We start from the raw sequence: 18795 nt of genomic DNA on the forward strand, positions 1-18795 counted from the left end.
TTTCAAAATGGGAAATTGGGCAATGAGACTTACTTGTGCAAGGCAGCTAACATAAAGAAAGAAAGATGAAAAATGATTCTTATTAGTGATCTAAATTGCACAGTAAAAATGAAAACCAGATTTAAATGTTTTAGGGAAAATTTGGAAGAAAAAGTGCAAAGCTAATAATAAGTACCTGCTAGATTTCTCTTCAGGGTATAACTATACATTACCAGCACCATGTTCCAACATATAGATATGCAAAACTTCAAATGGTGAAGAAATAGAAACAAGAAAGGCTTATTGACTATGTTATTGTTGATAGTGATTTGATCATTCCAGTTCAGCATACAACAGTATTTAGGAATTTGAAATCTGAAGCAATCGCCAATTTAGTTTAAGCAGGGTATAAATGAACTGATGCCTGGAACAATTATTTAAAAAAAATGCTAACTGAAAGTGACAAAAAATCGAAGAACAGTGCTGAAAATATTCAAGAAGAGGAACGAATGCGATTTTTTGATGGTTTTTTCTCAAGTACATCAGTACTTGAGAAAAGACCATCAAAAAACAGAAGTGTGGAAAAGCAGCCATAGTGGATGACATTTGTCCAGAAATGCTCAAATATGAAGGTATAAAACTATAGTGGCAGCCCTGCATAATTTGGAAGGCATTCTCAGAAGGTCAAATTTCATTTCAGAGGAATTTCTCTACTGAGCATTCTCGGTAAGATCCTACATGTTCATCTCACTACTTGAGAAGAAGCTAAGAAAAATTGTGGAAGCAAAACTGAAAAAAATACACAATGGTTCAGGTTGAATAGGAGTTGTAAGGATCAGATTTTTACTTCAAGACAAATTAAGAAATCATGGGATTCCTGTTTGTCTGTTCCATTCATAAAATTGTAAAGTTTTGATGTTATTATTTCTCAGACTGCAACCAACCAATTTAAAGAAAATCTTGCTCGCCTTATATTTAATCTTCCACGCTGGATCAACCGTGCGGTCTCACAAAGCTTATCTATATTACGATGTTATTTTCTTCTATCTTAATTTGCATCCCCCCTTTTCTTCCTGCTCTTGCCCTTTGTTCCTATCACACATGTAGCAGACTTTAAATATAGTTTTCACTGGCTACACAATTGTGGCTTATTCATTTTCTCAATCTTTTCTGCAAATTTATTTATTTTACGACTGCTCCAGTCAGACTGAACAATAGAGAGTGAGGAATCGAAAAATGGATTAAAGGCAATATCTAATTAATATACATGTTCATAATTTTTTTTAAGATAGTGCATTGGCAATGATCAGAACATAATGTTGTTCAACAAAACATTTATTCTAACTAGAAAATTGTAATTATACACTAGACAAGCAAAGGATTCCAGCTTAACTAACTTCCAAAAAATACACTGCACAATAAAACATACATTTCTGCCTACACACCACTCTAACACACTACTCAGCATTTTACAGAATTAGGACAGACTCTTGCTTAGCACACACACATACAGTTATACCTATTTACAATCCAAGAACATCAATATGATGTGCTTACTCACAGTTTTTACTTTATAAACAGTCACTACGAACAAAGTTTCCATCAGAACATCTTGTGTCTTTGCCTTGATCTGAATACTTCTTTCTTTAACTTGGACGTTTCAGTACGCTATATACTGTTGCGATTGTCCTGGTCCAAGTAGTAAATGACATCCTTCTTTCCTTCCTTCTTCCTTAATTGAAGGCTGCCTATTGTTTACACCAGTAGGTAGCTGGGGAGACTATGATTTCGCCTTCGATGTACGTCCATCGGATCCCGGTCCGTTGTGTTGGAGACCATGGGGAACATGGCAAGCTATACTGCAGGATACATCGATGGACGTGCCTTGGAAAAACGGAAAGAGGACCATCGATGAAACTCCAATAATAAACCATGAGTATGCTCTCAGGATCACGATGTCTGAGCTACAAAGCTTCCAGCCCAGAACTTCCAGTCACCTCCCCCCCCCCTTTACTTGCTCATTAGCCAATTAAAAATCCTTCTTGTTCTTTGTTTCGACTCCCAAAGTGTCCATGATCATCCTCCAACGTGATGACATCACACATGTTCTCTTTTGCCAAAAGTCTTTGTTTTAGGTGCCTAAATGTTCGCAAGTTGTTGCAAACCTTTCCTTTTCGATATGCTTATCTTATTTCTTCTGTAATCTGGCCAGCTTAATATATTTTTTTTTTCTTTTGCTGACTCACTATACTAATAAGGCATAATCTCTTTCCGCTGTTTTTAAACACTATAGTTACATATATAACATCGAATACATTACACAAAATAGTTAATTCATTTTTTTCTTTTTAGTTAACTTATCGATAAGTTAACTAAATTAACTTATCGTGTGATATTTTACAAATCTCTCAAGTTTTGTAGTTCTGAAAAAGACATGACAGCAGCACTGAAAAAGACATCACCCTCCAGCGCGATGATGTGTGACGTCATCGCACTGGAGGGGGTGATCACGGACATTTCTTCAAAATGCTAAAATTATATGTGCAAATAGGACGTTATATATACAGCAATATATAGTTTAAATGTAAGTTGTTAGGTGAGCAGCTAGTATTGAAGAAGATACAGGAAGAATGGTTTGATATAAAATTAGGCTAAGACAAGTGTGCTCACTATCGCATTGCTCTTCATCACCTATATGGATCACATTATGAAGGAAAATAGCATTAAACATGATACAGTCAACCCTCCTATAACGCGATTAATTCATACCGCGTTATATGGAAACTGTGCTAAAAGAAACTCAGATTTAACGTGCAAACCAGGTTAATTCGTGCCGCGTTATATGGAAACCGCGCTATAAGAAACTCAGAATTAGTACGAATCAAATTGATTTGTACCGCGTTATATGGGAACCAACCTTTAAACGATTTAAAATTTGGATTTTGTCCTCAAGAGATATAAACTTTCTTTTTAACTGTTTTCTTGTTTCTTTTGTGTCTGACATTATGCAAACCTGGGGTTAACAATTATTTTATTATTATTATATTATAACAAATAAAAAATATTACCTACAGTATGGTGTAATGTTGTCCAATTACGATAACACAAATTAAGCGAGCAAAAGGCACTTTATTGAACACTAATCGTGATATGTACTTCTGCACAGATTTACAGACAGTTTCCTACTAAGTTGCACTTAAAATTGATGACAAAGTGGGTGGTTGCAACAGCGAAAGTTCGGCAGTGCTATTGGATAAAAAAATTGACGCAAATATGCAACAGCCAATCATACGGTCTATTTTAAGCATTAAAACAGAGCACTGTGAACAATCTCGCATCGTTTCTTCGCTTATAGGGGAATTCCATGATAACTGAAATTGGAAAATAGTGATGTACCTTCACCAAAAAGAAGGGAATTCCCCGTTAATTTCAACTGTAAAAATTTAACACGTAGATAAATTCATGCTATAGAGAATCTTCTTAAACCAATTAAGTTGATGGAATGTTGTTGAACGGAAACCGCGTTATAGGAGGGTTGACTGTATATAAAAATAGAAATACTAATTTCTGCATTTTTTTACTCTTATGCTACTCAATAAATTCAGCACAAATCTTCTGGATTCCTTAACCATACTGAATAACTGTTTAAAAAATTTGGTATGTAAATCAGAAATAATATTAAGGTCCTCGATGAGTCCTTGACTCCCTGGAGGTCTCAGATAATAATAATAATATGGGAAACAACTGCATTCTCAATGGAGAACCTATAGAACACAAATATATTTCTTATTTTTAGCGTCAGTTTTTAGTGAAGATGACAAATTAAATATGGAAATAGACAACAGATTAAGCAAAGCTAGTATTGTGGGGAGTCAACTAGATTTTTAATAAGTTTATATGGAATAAAAGGAAATTAGAAAAATTAAACACTGAAAATTAAAATTTATGTGAAATAAATTTAATACTTCTAAAATTTTAGCCTATGTATCATAAGCATCCTCAGTACACTGAAAATGGAACATAATATAAAATTACAATTAAAGAATCATTTTTAAAAAGTACTGCTATAGCATTAATAGGTCAATAACTGGTCAGTAAAATTTCTAATTTTACACACACACACACACACACACACACACACACACACACACGCGCGTATGTATATACAGGGTGTTCGGGATAAATTTGACATATTTATAATTAATTATATTTTTCCGTAAGTTACATGTATTAACACACACTTCTCTTCATTTAAAAGTTTGGACCCTTCTTCATTCATATACAAGATGTCAGAAAGGATGGATAGCTGGAACCCACCTGAATCATGGAAGAGAATAACTTGTATCATGATGATTCGTGCCCGCCATCAAAATAAGGATATTACGACTGCTGCCCAATGCTCCCTGAATACAGTAAAAACAATCAGGCATGAACTAGAGACTTGCAATGGTGACTACGAGGATGTAGCAAGAAGAAAGATCCCTAGCAGACGATCTGATTGCGTTCGTACAGCAGAATTCCTCGCAAATCTGCAGGAACAGGTGCCTGGCATTGGAATTCGGGCTTTGTTCGTGGAGTTGCTAACTGTAGTCAAGCCCTGGATAACAAGGGTAGCCAATGGTAGGCCGTATGTATGGCAGCAGGATTCGGCCCCTTGCCACACCTCTGGGAAAAGTCTAAAATGGTTGTCTGAAAATTTCTACGACTTCACCAGTCCAAATGTTTGGCCTCCAAACTCCCCAGACCTTAACCCCATGGATTATTTTGTATGGGGCGCAGTTGAAAAAGACACCAATCGCACTTCCAGTAATACAAAAGCCCAGTTAATGGATAAAATTAAAACAGTTTTTGCGGCCCTTCCCAGGGAGACTGTAGCATCAGCTTATTCGAGGTTCCGAAGCAGAATTGAAGCTGTGATCGATGCTAATGGTGGTTATTTTGAGTAAATCTTGTTGATAGTATTGTAATTAACTCTGCCTGTAATGTTTTTTTGTCAATTCATTAAATTTAATAGATACAAAGAAGATTTTCTTTTTCCTTACGAAACTGTCAAATTTATCCCGAACACCCTGTATATCATCTCATTTTCTTTTTTCCCTCTTTTACTTGCAGTGTCAAGGATTTATTAATCATTGGACCGCACCCGTTCACGGGATAAGGTGGTCAGCCCTACGCCCCGGTGTATCCTATGTCCGTAGTGCTGAGTTCTCAAGGCCAGTTTGCCTGCTTTGCCGGATGAAAAAACCCCAGGATAAACTGGGGAAAAAACCCTACTGTCCACACCCAAGACAGGCTAACTTGGCTATATCTGAGGAAGATCTTTCAGCTCCTGATGTCACCCGACGGGAATCGAAACTAGGACACTCCTTCCCCAGGCATATGGTTGCGAAGCACACAGCCACTAGGCTAACCAAGTGGCTGTATGCTTTACAACCATACATATATACAGGTAGTCCTCGACTTATGACAGGGTTCCTTTCTGTCTCCATCATAAGTTGATTCTCACGCAAGTCGAGGACTTTTTTTAATTCTTGATTTGTTCGATTTCTGTCATAATATTTTCATAAGTTAGGTTTCTATTTAACTTAAAACGGTTAAAAATGTATAAATTTACATAAACATTTATAAATTATTTATTATGCACATATGTATATAAATAAATAAATGCAAGATTAAGAAAAAATTCATAAACACATCAAAAATAGTGCACTTACTTTATTTTGAAATTCCTTTAAATATTAGTTAACATAAACATAACCCAAAACCTTATTAACGGTGTCTTTAATTAAACAGGTAAGTAACTGTCACTCATTTGGACGATATTGTTATTTCTTGCGATCGGGAGTAGCTTTTTTAATCAGAAAATTGGTTAATATTGTTTGTTGGGTTTTTCTTTTTTTCTTCATACATTTCACGATAGCATCCGACTGCTTCTCGACTTTGGCAAAGTGATCAGTGTCTTGATTCATATTTTCGAGTAGCTGAATTCCTTGACTTAGTTTAGAAAATACTTCTGCTAATCGTTTTACAGTACATTTTTTTAACGATTTCTCTTCTTCATCTTCCTCATTATTCCTTTCTTCTCCTATAACTCTTTCATTTTGGAAAATCAAGTCTTGATCAGTCAGTTCACCCTCTTCGTAATCTTCTAATTCTTCTATATCGGTAATATTGATTTCTAGATCCAGTTTTCTTGCAATTTCAATGATTTCTTCACCAATTTGTTCTAACATACTATGCTCAATGTACTCTTCGAGTGTCTCCTGCAGTAGTAACTTCTTCCAAATTCCTCGCATACAGTGTATCTACTATCTAAATATGTATCTACTATCTTCATTTACTGGAAAATTGCTTTTCAAATTTCATTAACATCACTACTGTTTTGAACTGATCATGATGCATCTACTCTCGAACAGAATCTTCAATCACTATTGTTATTTTAATATTGATACAGTAGTAGTAAAGTTATTAATTTCAATCACATACACTCACACCCACAGTAAGATTCAAACCTGCAGCTTGCTGGTCAGAGAGCAGATGCACACCCCACTCACTCAGTCAAGGTAATATTGCATGATGTGTTTGTCATCTTCTTTAACAGTTTAATGGACCATTTACTGACTGCTGCCATTTGTCTGTATTCGTTACCATATCCATCCATTCAACTTGTAAGGTTTCCTGCAAGTATTTTCTTATGTTTTTTGGTGAGTAATGATTTCAATTGATTATCTGCCCTCCTGATATAGCCACTTGAAGACAATTACATACATCTATGCACACAGCAGGATTCAAACATCTGAGCCCATTACTTAAAAAAAAAAAAAAAACAGGCACGATACGGCATGATTTTCTCTTCAACATATTCACTTGATCAGTTCATGTTTCTCAGTTTGCAAAAGTATTCCTCCAGTTCTTAGGTCTTCAGCTATTTTATTTTACCTGTCTTTTTTTTGATAACACTCTTAACTTCCATCTGAAACAGTACTTCAGTCATAGGTTCTACAGTTCTAAACATCAGACCTAATGTAAATGCCTCAGGTGGGGATCTATTAAAAATATCTCCAAGTATCGTTTAATTTCCTGAATAATTTCTTTTTCATGGGTAATTAAAGCTCTTTGGTAATAATATAGCATTATAGATTGTGGCCTATATCCTCTTATATTATCTTATTACAGCCTCTGATGAGTTATTTGTATTTTCTTTAATTCCCCCCTTTTTCTTGGCATAATATTCTTCTTTTAAAGTTCTCCTTTGGAGGCCTTTAAAAGAAGACTATTATGCCAAGAAGAATTTGGAGGTTCGTGATCATGGTATGCCAGTGTTTGTTATCTGCCATCCTTTTGATCTCGTAATAGCTTGTTATCCATCCATCCATTTCTTTACATCATCAACCCAAAAAGTTTTTGGTCTAGTAAGAGATCATTCCTCTAATTTTCCCAGATATGTTTTCCTTGCTGATCCTCTTAATAAGTGTCCTACCACTTTCCATTTTCTCTTTATAAGGTCTTCCATGTGTTCTCTCTTTTGGTTCCCATTAACTTCAATACTTCTTAATTTTTTTCTCCTTCTAAGAAATCTTCAGTGTTCTCCTATAGCACCACATCTCAAAGGCCTGCAATTTCCTGATTATGGATTTTGTATAATTCCACACCTCACATCTATAATTCAATGTGGACCATATATAGGATTTTGAATAGTATAATAGCCAGAATGTGTCAAAAGAGAGACTTGGAATACATGGATGCTTGGAGGGCATTTGAGGACAGAAAGAAAAACTGCATGTCAGACAGCTTGAATTTGAATGAGGAAGGACATAGGTATCTGGAGAGAATGCTATTCTCTGAACGAGTCAGTGTGTCAATGTAGGGAAACTAGAATTATCAGGGTGGATGGTAGCAGGGGGGATGGCCTCTTGGGAGAAGGTGGGGGGTGGGGAATACATCGGGTAATGCTGGAATCCAGTGGAGTCTGGAGGAGATAATGACAGGTATAGAAACAGACAGTGCCTTGATTCTGTATACTAATGCCAGGAGTATCCAAAATAAAGGAGATGAACTGGTGGAATTGACAGCATCAGCCTGTCCAAAGATTATTGGGATCTATGAAACATGGCTGACAGAAGATGATATACTAACAGGAATAGAAGCAGCGGGATACAGCATTTTTCGATAGGAGTGGAAGGGAAAATGCGATGGTGGAGCACTAATTATATAACGAGTGATGACTTGTGTCACTCTCAAAGTGGAGGATTTGGAGGGCAATGGCACTAATGGTTTTGAAAGCATATGGTGTGAGATAGAGGTGGGCAAGACAGAATATTTAGTAGGGTGTTGCCACTAGCCAAGGAGCAGGAGATGTTTAGGCAGTTCAGCTTGTCAAGTGCAAAAATGATTGTTATGAGAGATTTTAACTATAGCAGTATAAATTGAAAATAGGAATCTGCATGTAGTAATAAGAGAATGGAATTTCTAGAATTCTTGAGAGACAAAAGTCTTAAGCAACATGTAGTAGAAGGAACATGAGGTTCAAGAGTTTTGGATTTGGTCATAGCATCAAAAGAGCTGTTATAACTGAGATGGCATTCCCCCCCCCCCCCCCCAGTTGGAGAGAGTGACCATGTGGTTTTGGACTTGGAAGATAAATAGATATGCAGTAGTATCAAAGAGAAAGGAATGTATTTGGAATTATAAAGCAGGTGATTATAATAGTCTCAGATATCAAATTGGGGCAGTTCTATGGAGAGAGAGAGAAAGAGAGAAGAATTGGAAGGGTGAGATATCATTAGTGCTTGGTAACTTGTGAAGGAATATTTATTGGCAGCAACAGCAAGCTGTATACCACAAGTGAAGAAGAGAGTACAATTTGGTATAAAGTGGATGACAAACATTATCAAACAGGAACTGTAGGTAAAAAAGAGGTTATGGAAGAGATATAAGGAGGGGTGTAGAGAGCAGATACATGAAGAATATAACTCAAGCCAGGAGAGCGACTAGTATGATAAGGAAGGCAAAACTGGAATATGAGAAAAGATTGGTCCTGAGATCCAAAGAAAATCCTAAGGAATTTTTTTGCTATGGGTTCAGAGCTAAGTTTAATATCTCTGATTCTAATATCAAGTTTAATGCCACTTTTCATAATGCAATCCATATAGATGAAAAATAAGAGTGGAAATGGTTTGTCCTTGTCTTAATCTGATTTTACACCAAACCATGTTCCTGTAATCCCTTAAATTCTCACTGCCAAGTTAAATATACTCTAAAATACAAACTTATTTAATACTGACCATTTACAAACAAACTTACATTATAGCCTACCAGTTTAATTATAAAACGACCAAATATGTTTAGTTTAAATATACTCTGTCTAAATGTTCCATTCATCCCTTATAATTGTAGTGCATTTTTCTGTGCACCTTGTCATATGCCTTTTCCAGATCTACAAAACTTAAATACTGATCCTTGTTATATTACCACAACTTCTCAACTATTTATCGTAAAGGTGAAGAATTGATCTTGACAACCTCTATTTGGCTCAAATCTAGGTTGTCCTACAAGTTTCTCTTCCACAATTTTTCTTAGCTTCTTAAGTATGCTTGCATAATTCACATTCAAGCTTTGTTTTTTTTTTTTATAAATAGTACCATAAGATCAGGTGGAATTCAACCTCCCGACCCCCTGAATTATGCAGCATAGCCAGTGCAAAACTTTTATATCTCCATGTTTGAGCACTGCTGATCAAACATTCTCTCTTCCAGATGCCTTTCCACATTTCGGGCTTTTCATAGCTTTTTCTATCTCAAGTACTGATATGTACTTCCTGTTTGCATTCCTCTAGAATATATTTTGCTCCAGTCTTGTCATTGTTTCATTTAAATCTTTCAAAGTAATTACTTTGGACATACAGATTATCCTTATCTGGTTTTTCATGTGTGATGTAATTCCTTTTAGAGCACTCTTTCTCTTCCGTTTCTAAGCCTTTTCAATAGCCTTCAGAACAATTTGATTTTAGTTTCTTAAAACTAAGTGATGATCACTTCTAATTTCAAATCCCTGTATGCTCTTGAATTCTAAACAAGAATGAAGATATCACCATAGAAAATAACAGCCAATGAGACTTTTCTTATTTCTCATGTCTTCTCTACATGAACTTGTACACACTTTTATGATGATGGAACATGGTGTTAATAATGACTAGTTCATATCCTAAGCAGAAATCCAGCAGGTACTTACAATTACTATTAGTCCTGCCCTGCCTGGGATTCATTTCATTCTCTGCTGTTTAGATCTTATCAGGGCCACTTTTTCATTTTCTTTATGTCAGTTACTGGTGCAGACATAAAGACATAATTTTCTTTATGTCTGCACTAATGGCTCAAACAATTTCCCCACTTCTTCCTTAGGAGAGCCTTCTGTGGGATCATAAGCAAAAATATGTTTCATTGCCCATTTCCCTATTTTGAAATTTGCTCGCATAACTACTTGAAATTACTTTCCAATCAAGAAGTTTATCTTCAGGTTTGATGCTGAAGCTACTACGTCCTTTCCTTGATCATTATTTTCCAAACATCTTATACTTATTTAGTAGGACCTCACCCGTTTTTGTAACATTAATGAGAATATTAGAGTGTTTTATGGTGGTATGTTTATTATTATTAAAAAAAATTAAAAAAATCTATTCTTACTTTTTTGGCAGCTGAGAATGCAACTCCAGAATATGCATACCTATCAACAATTAGAGTAGTTCCACTGTACAACTTTCTCATCATGCTTGGCCTATAAGATTTAAGTAAGAGTAAGTAAATCTATATATGTATTGATAAATGTTACCCCCCCCCCTATATATTTTGTTATATAACAAAGAATGGGAACAATCATTTCATATACTTTTAAAATTTAATCAGTGGCAGGTTCAAGTGTTTTACAATATTATTATCCTAAGATCCTATGGAGCCAAAGACTCATCTGGGTGGTCCCTTTGTCATACACACAGCTCATCACACCTTGCCTTTCTCTGCAAATACCACACTCTCAGGCAAAGCATTCCAATCATTCACAATTCTGCATGCAAAAAACCTGCTTCTCATTCCCTTGTTCACACCCTCCTTCAGGGATGTGAACAAGGAAGAGAACAAGAGGTCATCCACCTCTTGTTCTTCCCGATTTCCCACCATTTTATGGAAAACAACCTCTTCAACATTGACCCTATAACAACTCCTTATAGCTATAAAAACCTTTTTCACTTGAAACTTGCTTTAGTTTTGTGTGAAAACAACTATTCAAGTAAGCAGATGGAAACATAACATTACAATTTACCTACAGAGGCCGTTACATTAATGTATATGTATAGTATGTACTATATAATCTAAGCCATATTTAACAAATATAACAGTATAATAGTGGTCTAAATGTATATTTGTATACATTATTCAATGAGATAATCCATAATTTTTGTGAGAAACTCTGAGATCTTTTCTCTTGTCAATACAAAATAACTTAATATTATGTGTACAAAATGGATAGACAAGTATTCCTCCCACTCACTTTTTACTCGAACCACTATCAGTCTCATATTTCTGCAACTTTCTTTGGTTTTGTTTGTATCAACAAAGTTTGAACCCCAATGCCATATTTTTTTGTAAGCTTTTGTCTTGCAGGTTTTCCACCTTTTCATATTTTTCAATTAACTGAATCTTGTTTTATAGTGGACACAACTTTCTTCCATTTTCAGCATTTGCCTTGGGTAGACATGTTGAAAAATTACAATCACAATCTGATATCAAAATTGGCTATATTAATCTTAGTTCTTTACTTTATATAGATGTTATATTTCAGAATAAATCCAGTACAAGTCTGCAAGATTATCTGACTAAATTGAATAATTGTTGTTATAAATATGGTATGAAAATCAGCAATAAAAACATTGCTGATTATGGTGAACCTATAGAACAAGTAAAACATTTCAGCTATTTACCTACAATTTTTAGTGAAGTTGGTAAATTAAATATGGAAATAAACAGAATTAGTAAAGATGGTATGGTAGGAAGTCAGCTGAATAAATTTACATGGAATAAGAAAGGAATTAGTCAAAACATGCTAAATTAGGTGTATACAAGACAGTGCAAAAACCAATTTTAATTTATGGGTCTGAGAGTTGGGTTAGAAATAAAACACTTGATCAAAAACTGGAGACCACAGATATGAGAGTTATGAGAAAGATTAGTGGAATGAACAGACAGCACCAATGGCAGTATCACATTAAAAATGTGGATATTAGGAAAGAAGTTGCCATTGGTGGCATTCAGGAATGTGTTAGCAGAGCTAATCTCAGATGATATGGTCAGTTAAACAGAATGGGAGAGGAAAGATTAGCAAAATGAGAAACAAGTGTTGTTTTCCAGATTGACAAGAAAGAGACCCAGAGGAACATCAAGATATAAGACCTGATAATGTTGGAGTCTTGAAAGATAAACTGAATTTGGAGGAACCTGTTGATTGAAAGTTAGTAATGGTTTTACTTTATCCTGTGCATCAGGAGATGCATAGGATGTTATGATAGTACTATCATAATATACTGTACATTCCCCTCAGGATACATATTAGGAATTTGATAATGATGACGATGAGAACTAATAATTACTCCTTTAGCTAGAAAGATCAAGAAAAGTGCCCTTTCCATCCTTGTACTTTCACACTTCCACAAGATGAGTCACACAGACATATCTGCTTTTATGAGTCAAACATGCTGTGTATGTATTTACATCATCATCATCATCAAATTCCTGCCATGTACCCTCAAGGGGTGTACAGGATATGACAGTACTACATGAAAAAATTACATCATTACTAACTTCCTATCTACAATTTTCCTCCAAATCAGTCTGTTACTTGTCAAGACTCCAACATTATCAGATCTTATATTTCTATCGTCTAAGGCACTTTGTACCGTATCAATCCACCTATATCTTGGTCTTCCTCTGGGTCGTTTTCCTGCCAACCTGGCAGAGAACACTTGTTTTGCTAATCTTTCCTCTCCCATTCTATTTAAGTGACCATACCATCTGAGATTAGCTCTGCTAACGCATTCCTGGATGCTGACAATGTCAAGTTCTTTCCTAATATCCTCGTTTTTAATATGAAATTGCCATTGATGCCATCTGTTCACGCCTCTAATCTTTCTCAGGACTCTCATATCTGCGGTCTCTACTCTTTGGTCAAGTGTTTTACTTCTGACCCAGCTCTCAGATCCATAAGTTAAAATTGGTTTGAACACTGTCTTGTATACAGCTAATTTAGTGTTCTGACTAATTTCTTTCTTATTCCATATGAATTTATTCAATTGACTTCCCACCATACCAGCTTTGCTGATTCTGTTGTCTATTTCTATATTTAGTTTACCATCTTCAGTAAAAATTGTGCCTAAGTAGCTGAAATGTTTTACTTGTTCCACAGGTTCTCCATTCACAACACAGTTGACATTTTCAATGATTCTGCCTATTTTCATTGTCTTTGTCTTTTTATTGCTGACCTTCATACCATATCTATTACAACAGCTATTCAATTTAGTCAGAGAATCTTGCAGACTTGTAGCGGATTTATTTAGAAGTATAACATCATCCGCATAAAGCAAAGAGCTGACATTAACATCTCCAATTTTGATATCAGGTTTAATACCACATTCCTTCATAATGTGATCCATATAGATAATGAATAACAGAGGGGATAATGTACATCCTTGTCTCACACCAGATTTAACATTAAACCATCTTCCTCTACTTCCTTCAATTCTAACTGCTGACTCACAACTCAAATAAAGACTAAGTATCGCTTGATATAATGCCCCATTGACACCATATAACTGCAGCGTATTGAATAGCTTCTCTCTTGGCACCTTGTCATATGCCTTTTCCAAATCGACAAAACTTAAATACAGATCTGTGTTATATTCCCATGCTTTCTCGACTATTTGTCGTAAAGTGAAGATCTGATCCTGACAGCCTCTATTTGGCCTGAATCCAGCTTGTTCTTCACCAAGCTTTTCTTCCACAATTCTTCTCAACCGTTTCTCAAGTATACTTGCATAGATCTTGCCAGGAACACTCAGTAGGGAAATACCTCTGTAATTCTCACATTCAGTTTTATTTCCCTTTTTATATATGGGTACTATGAGAGCTCTACTCCAATCATCGGGAATTCGTCCCTCTGTCCAGGCTTTCTGAACTATGCAGTGCAGCCACTGTAAGACTCTTATACCACCATACTTCAGCATTTCTGGTCGAATATCATCTACTCCTGCTGCCTTTCCACATTTCAAGCCTTTGATGGCTTTTTCTACTTCAAGTATGGATATGTATTCCTGACTGCATGCCTGGTCAGTGTTTTTTATGACTGTGCTGTCATCACTGCTTGTTTCATTTAGCAGTTTTTCAAAGTAATTACACCATACTTCAAGGATATCTTTTTCTCCTGTTTTCATTTCACCTTTATCATCTCTAATTCCTTTTACAGCACTCTTTCCTCCATTTCTAAGCTTCTTCAACAACCTCCAGAATATTTTGCCACCTTCTTGATATTTATTTTCTATATTCTTGCCAAAGTCCTCCCATGACTTTTGTTTAGCAAGTTTTACACACTGTTTAGCTTTCTTACATTTGTCTCTGTATTCTGTAAGAGTAAAAGCTGACTTATTTGCCAGGAACTTTTGATATGCTTTCTTCTTTTCCTTCACTGCCTCTTTAACTTCCTGTGTCCACCAGGGAGTTCTGATTTTTTTATCCTTGCACACAACCTCACCACATGCCTCTCTGGCAGAATCAATCAATGTTTCCTTCAGAGTTTGCCACTGAATCTCCAAGGTTTGATTCCTGTTCTCAAACTCTTTCATTTTCTTTTCAATAATATTTCTGTATTTTAGTCTACAGTTCACATCTGAGAGCTGCTCAACTTTTATTCGCTTTAAAACTTTCTTACATGTTATTCTTTTCAATATGAAATTCAATTTTATCCTGCTCAAGACTAAATAGTGATCACTTCCAATTTCAAATCCTCTGTACACTCTGGTGTCCTGCACCAGGGAGAAAACATCACTATCAACAATAACATATTCAATGAGACTTTTCTTATTCCTAGCCTCTTCTCTCCATGTGAATTTGTGCACATTTTTATGTTGGAACATGGTGTTAGTAATAACCAGTCCATGTCCTGAGCAGAAATCCAACAGATATTTGCCATTATTATTAGCTTTGCTCTTTTCTCCAAATTTTCCCAAAATATTTTTGTATGTCTCACAATCATTTCCTACTCTGCTATTTAGATCCCCAACAAGGACCAACTTTTCCTTTTTCATTGTGTCAGTTGCTTTTTCTAAAGCCTCAAAAAATTTCTTCACTTCTACCTTAGTAGAACCTTCTGTGGGACCATAGGCACAAATAAGTCTCATTGTCCAGTTCCCCATTCTCATATTTGCCCACATTACTCTACTTGAGACTGACTGCCATTCAAGAAGATTAGCCTCGTATTTTGTGTTGAATACTATGGCTACTCCTTCTTTTCCTTGATTGTCATTGCCTGAATATAACATTTTGTATTTATTGCTCAGAAAGATCTCACCAGTTTTGGTCTTTTTTGTTTCAGTCACCCCTATTATGTCGATCTGGTACTTATCTAATTCCTCAGCTAGCTCCATTTCTTTGCCATTCAGGCTTCTTACGTTGATAGTACCGATCTTTAACTCTGGTGATGTTGAGTTGGGGTTTGTTTTCAGATTTGTTCCAGTAGCTGACTTTTCGCTGTTCGCCCTGGTTCCCTGGCGAAAACAACGGGGGCCTTGTTTAACCGGGCGACGCCCCAGCCGGCATGAAATTTTGTCATGTTGTACCATCATTTTTTATTTTGGTTTAACCAATAAGAATACAATTTGGTCGGCTAAATCCCAAATTGCCAGCCCATCCTCGTTCGTTCAGTATCAAAGTAGATACCCAACAGGGTGCACCACGAGAAGGTGAGGATTGGACATTAGGTCAGAAGCCCTGGTCGGTTCTCCGCATTCCTTTAAAGGCTATGTGGAGGTCTCCTCTCAGTTATACAGCTTTGACCCTTAAGCACCCCTATGTATTTACAGTACATAATTTTATGAATGAAATACTTTACCAAAAGAAATTCACTATAGTAAATGACCCACTATAACAAACTGCAAACAATAAATTAGAATTGGTTTTTGCACTGTCTACCCAGTAAATGTTTACCCAAGGCTGGTGCCTACAAGTATCCTACAGTGAGAACTAACTATTTTTTGTCTAAATTACAGTAAACTGAAGCAGAAAATCATAATAAATGATGACTATTTAACAAACAGATCTGAAAAATGAAAAATACAAAGGGCAACAATTCAGGAAATGAACAAAGAGGAAGGAGAATAGCAGAGCAGTCAACAGATTTTAGAACAGTGGTCTGGCAATGTGACTTTTCTTGATAGATGTAACTGTAAATAACTGGTGGTCAGTTGCTGCACATTTGTGAGGTGTGGAAACAATTATTGATGCCAATTCTGATGAAGAGTGACTACGAAAATATATGGAAAGGGAATGCAGGTGTGTGAATAAGAGTTAAGTGAATCAGTAGAGAACGTGATTAATCAAGCTAACTGCTATCTGTTATACTAACTAAAGAATTTTTATGAGTATCATCCCAGATATCATAAGAATGCTATAACTGGAATGAAAGGGGAAAAACTGATTTTAAAATCTCCATCCATCAAACAAAACTAGGGTTTCTGAGTTTTGGCTATTTTTCTGTCATTACAATTCTGTTCATGAAAAATTTTTTTAAACAAAAATTATTATTACGGGCAACTGCAAGGAGTCCTCAGACTCATCGAGGGAGGCTCTAAACATGATGTCAAGAACTATCCAACATTTGCGCAGTAGCCATCATACTTTGTTTTGAACTCATTCACAGTCATGGCATCCACAAGAGACTCTGACAACCTATTCCACCTATTCACTACTCTCCAAGCAAAAAAACCTAGCCTAACACCCTTGCTAACTATGCTCTTACTCAGTTTCCATGGATGGCCTTTAGTTCTCCAACCACCAGACCCGTTCTCAAAAATTCCCTCTGAATTAATCTTGTAAAACCCTTTCAGTAATTTGTATGTCTAAATCATATCACCCCTTTTCTGCCTATCAACCAGTTTCTGTTTTTTACTCTTGAGAGATACTTGTGACATTATAATTAGGAATTATATACACGTTAACACAAGAATATTTTAATATTTGCCAAATATTTCAGTCTGAAATTAACAGACTATCTTCTGTGGCTACATAGGAACAGTTTATACAAAGTGGAATACACACAATTGATCATTTAAAAGTAGAACGCGGTATGTGATGTTACATTGCTGAGCATTAAAAAGAGGAAAATTTCATCAGAGTGATGATTAAATTATAGGTATTAATTTACTATATCATATAATAATCTTAATTTATAAATAACATTAGACTAACGTAGGAATTAAAGGTCTCAATTAAAAAAAAAAAATTAGTGTTATCCAGATAAAACTTTCCCATATTTTTGATAAGGATATACAGTCATTTCGATTCAAGCTAGGTCGTTGCAGTAAGGCCTCAGCACTCTCTGTGAATAGGCGCTCGAATTTATAGCGCCATCTGTGTAGAAGGCGAGTCTTGGATCAGAGGATGTTGTGGTTTGTCTCTATCCCATGTTGAGCTAATCCAGATTTATCGGATTCGTTGTGTAGAATGCGAGATTGATGTGCTTGTATTCTGTTTTCTATAAGCGTCCACTTTGTCTTAAGTAGGAAAGATTGCAGTTACAAGGAACTTGATACACACCAGACAGAGACATAGTTGAGCGTTTATCTTTACAAGAGGGGAAGTACATGGATATTTTGTTGATAGGTATATACATGGCTGTTAAATCATATTTCTTCAGAATTCTTGAAACTGGTTCTGAAATCCCTGAAATATAAGGAATTGGAAATCGATATATTGATTCTTTGTTGTTCTGGATTGTAGGAATCGAATAGATGTTGAGTACTTTTTTCAGAGAAGCCATTAACTTTCATGTGAATGTTTGATAGTTGAAAGTTCCTCTGTAATTCATGAGGAGTTGAACAATTAGTTCTAGCTGGTCCTATTAAATATTTTATGATTCTTGTCTTTTGAGAGGGATGATGGGCATATTGAGAATATAATGTCCAGCGAAAGTGGGTTTTCTGTAAACTGTTGTTGTTAGAATACCTAAAGGTGAACAGATGTCTAAAAAGGATAACTTGTTGTCTTTTTCAATCTCCATGGTAAACTTAATATGAGGATGTAAGGAATTGATTCTGGATAAAAAAGAAGGTAAGGAATCTCTGTTATAGAAAAAATAATACAAGAACATCAATCTTACATTCTACACAACAAATCCGATAAATTTGGATTAGCTCAACATGGGATAGAGACAAACCACAAAATCCGCTGGTCGAAGACTCGCCTTTTACACAGATGTCGCTATAAATTCGAAAGCCTATTCAAAGAGAGTGCTGAGGCCTTACTGCAATGACCTAACTTGAATCGAAATGACTGTATATCCTTATCAAAAATATGGGAAAGTTTTATCTGGATAACACAGTAATTTTTTTTTTTTTTTAATTGAGACCTTTAATGCTTACGTTAGTCTAATGTTATTTATAAATTAAGATTATTATATGATATAGTAAATTAATACCTATAATTTAATCATCACTCTGATGAGATTTTCCTCTTTTTAATGCTAAGCAATTTAACATCACGTACCGCGTTCCACTTTTAAATG

The 18795-nt window shown here is 35.5% G+C and overlaps 1 protein-coding gene across 3 annotated transcripts in view; it reads right to left on the minus strand.

Moving 5' to 3' along the window:
- LOC150109180 (thymidylate kinase) overlaps nucleotides 1–18795 on the minus strand; it is a 91934-nt gene that overhangs the window by 35923 nt on the left and 37216 nt on the right. For all 3 annotated transcript variants that reach the window (XM_090405993.1, XM_090406003.1, XM_090406008.1), the window contains exon 4: nucleotides 10662–10752. In XM_090405993.1, coding sequence (XP_090262119.1) covers nucleotides 10662–10752 — 91 coding nt within the window. The remainder of the gene's footprint in view (nucleotides 1–10661; nucleotides 10753–18795) is intronic.

The sequence above is a fragment of the Typopeltis vanoorti genome, chromosome 2, assembly GCF_054136105.1.
Source record: "Typopeltis vanoorti isolate ZY-2024b chromosome 2, IOZ_Tvanoo_1.0, whole genome shotgun sequence".
Lineage (NCBI taxonomy): Eukaryota > Metazoa > Arthropoda > Arachnida > Uropygi > Thelyphonidae > Typopeltis > Typopeltis vanoorti.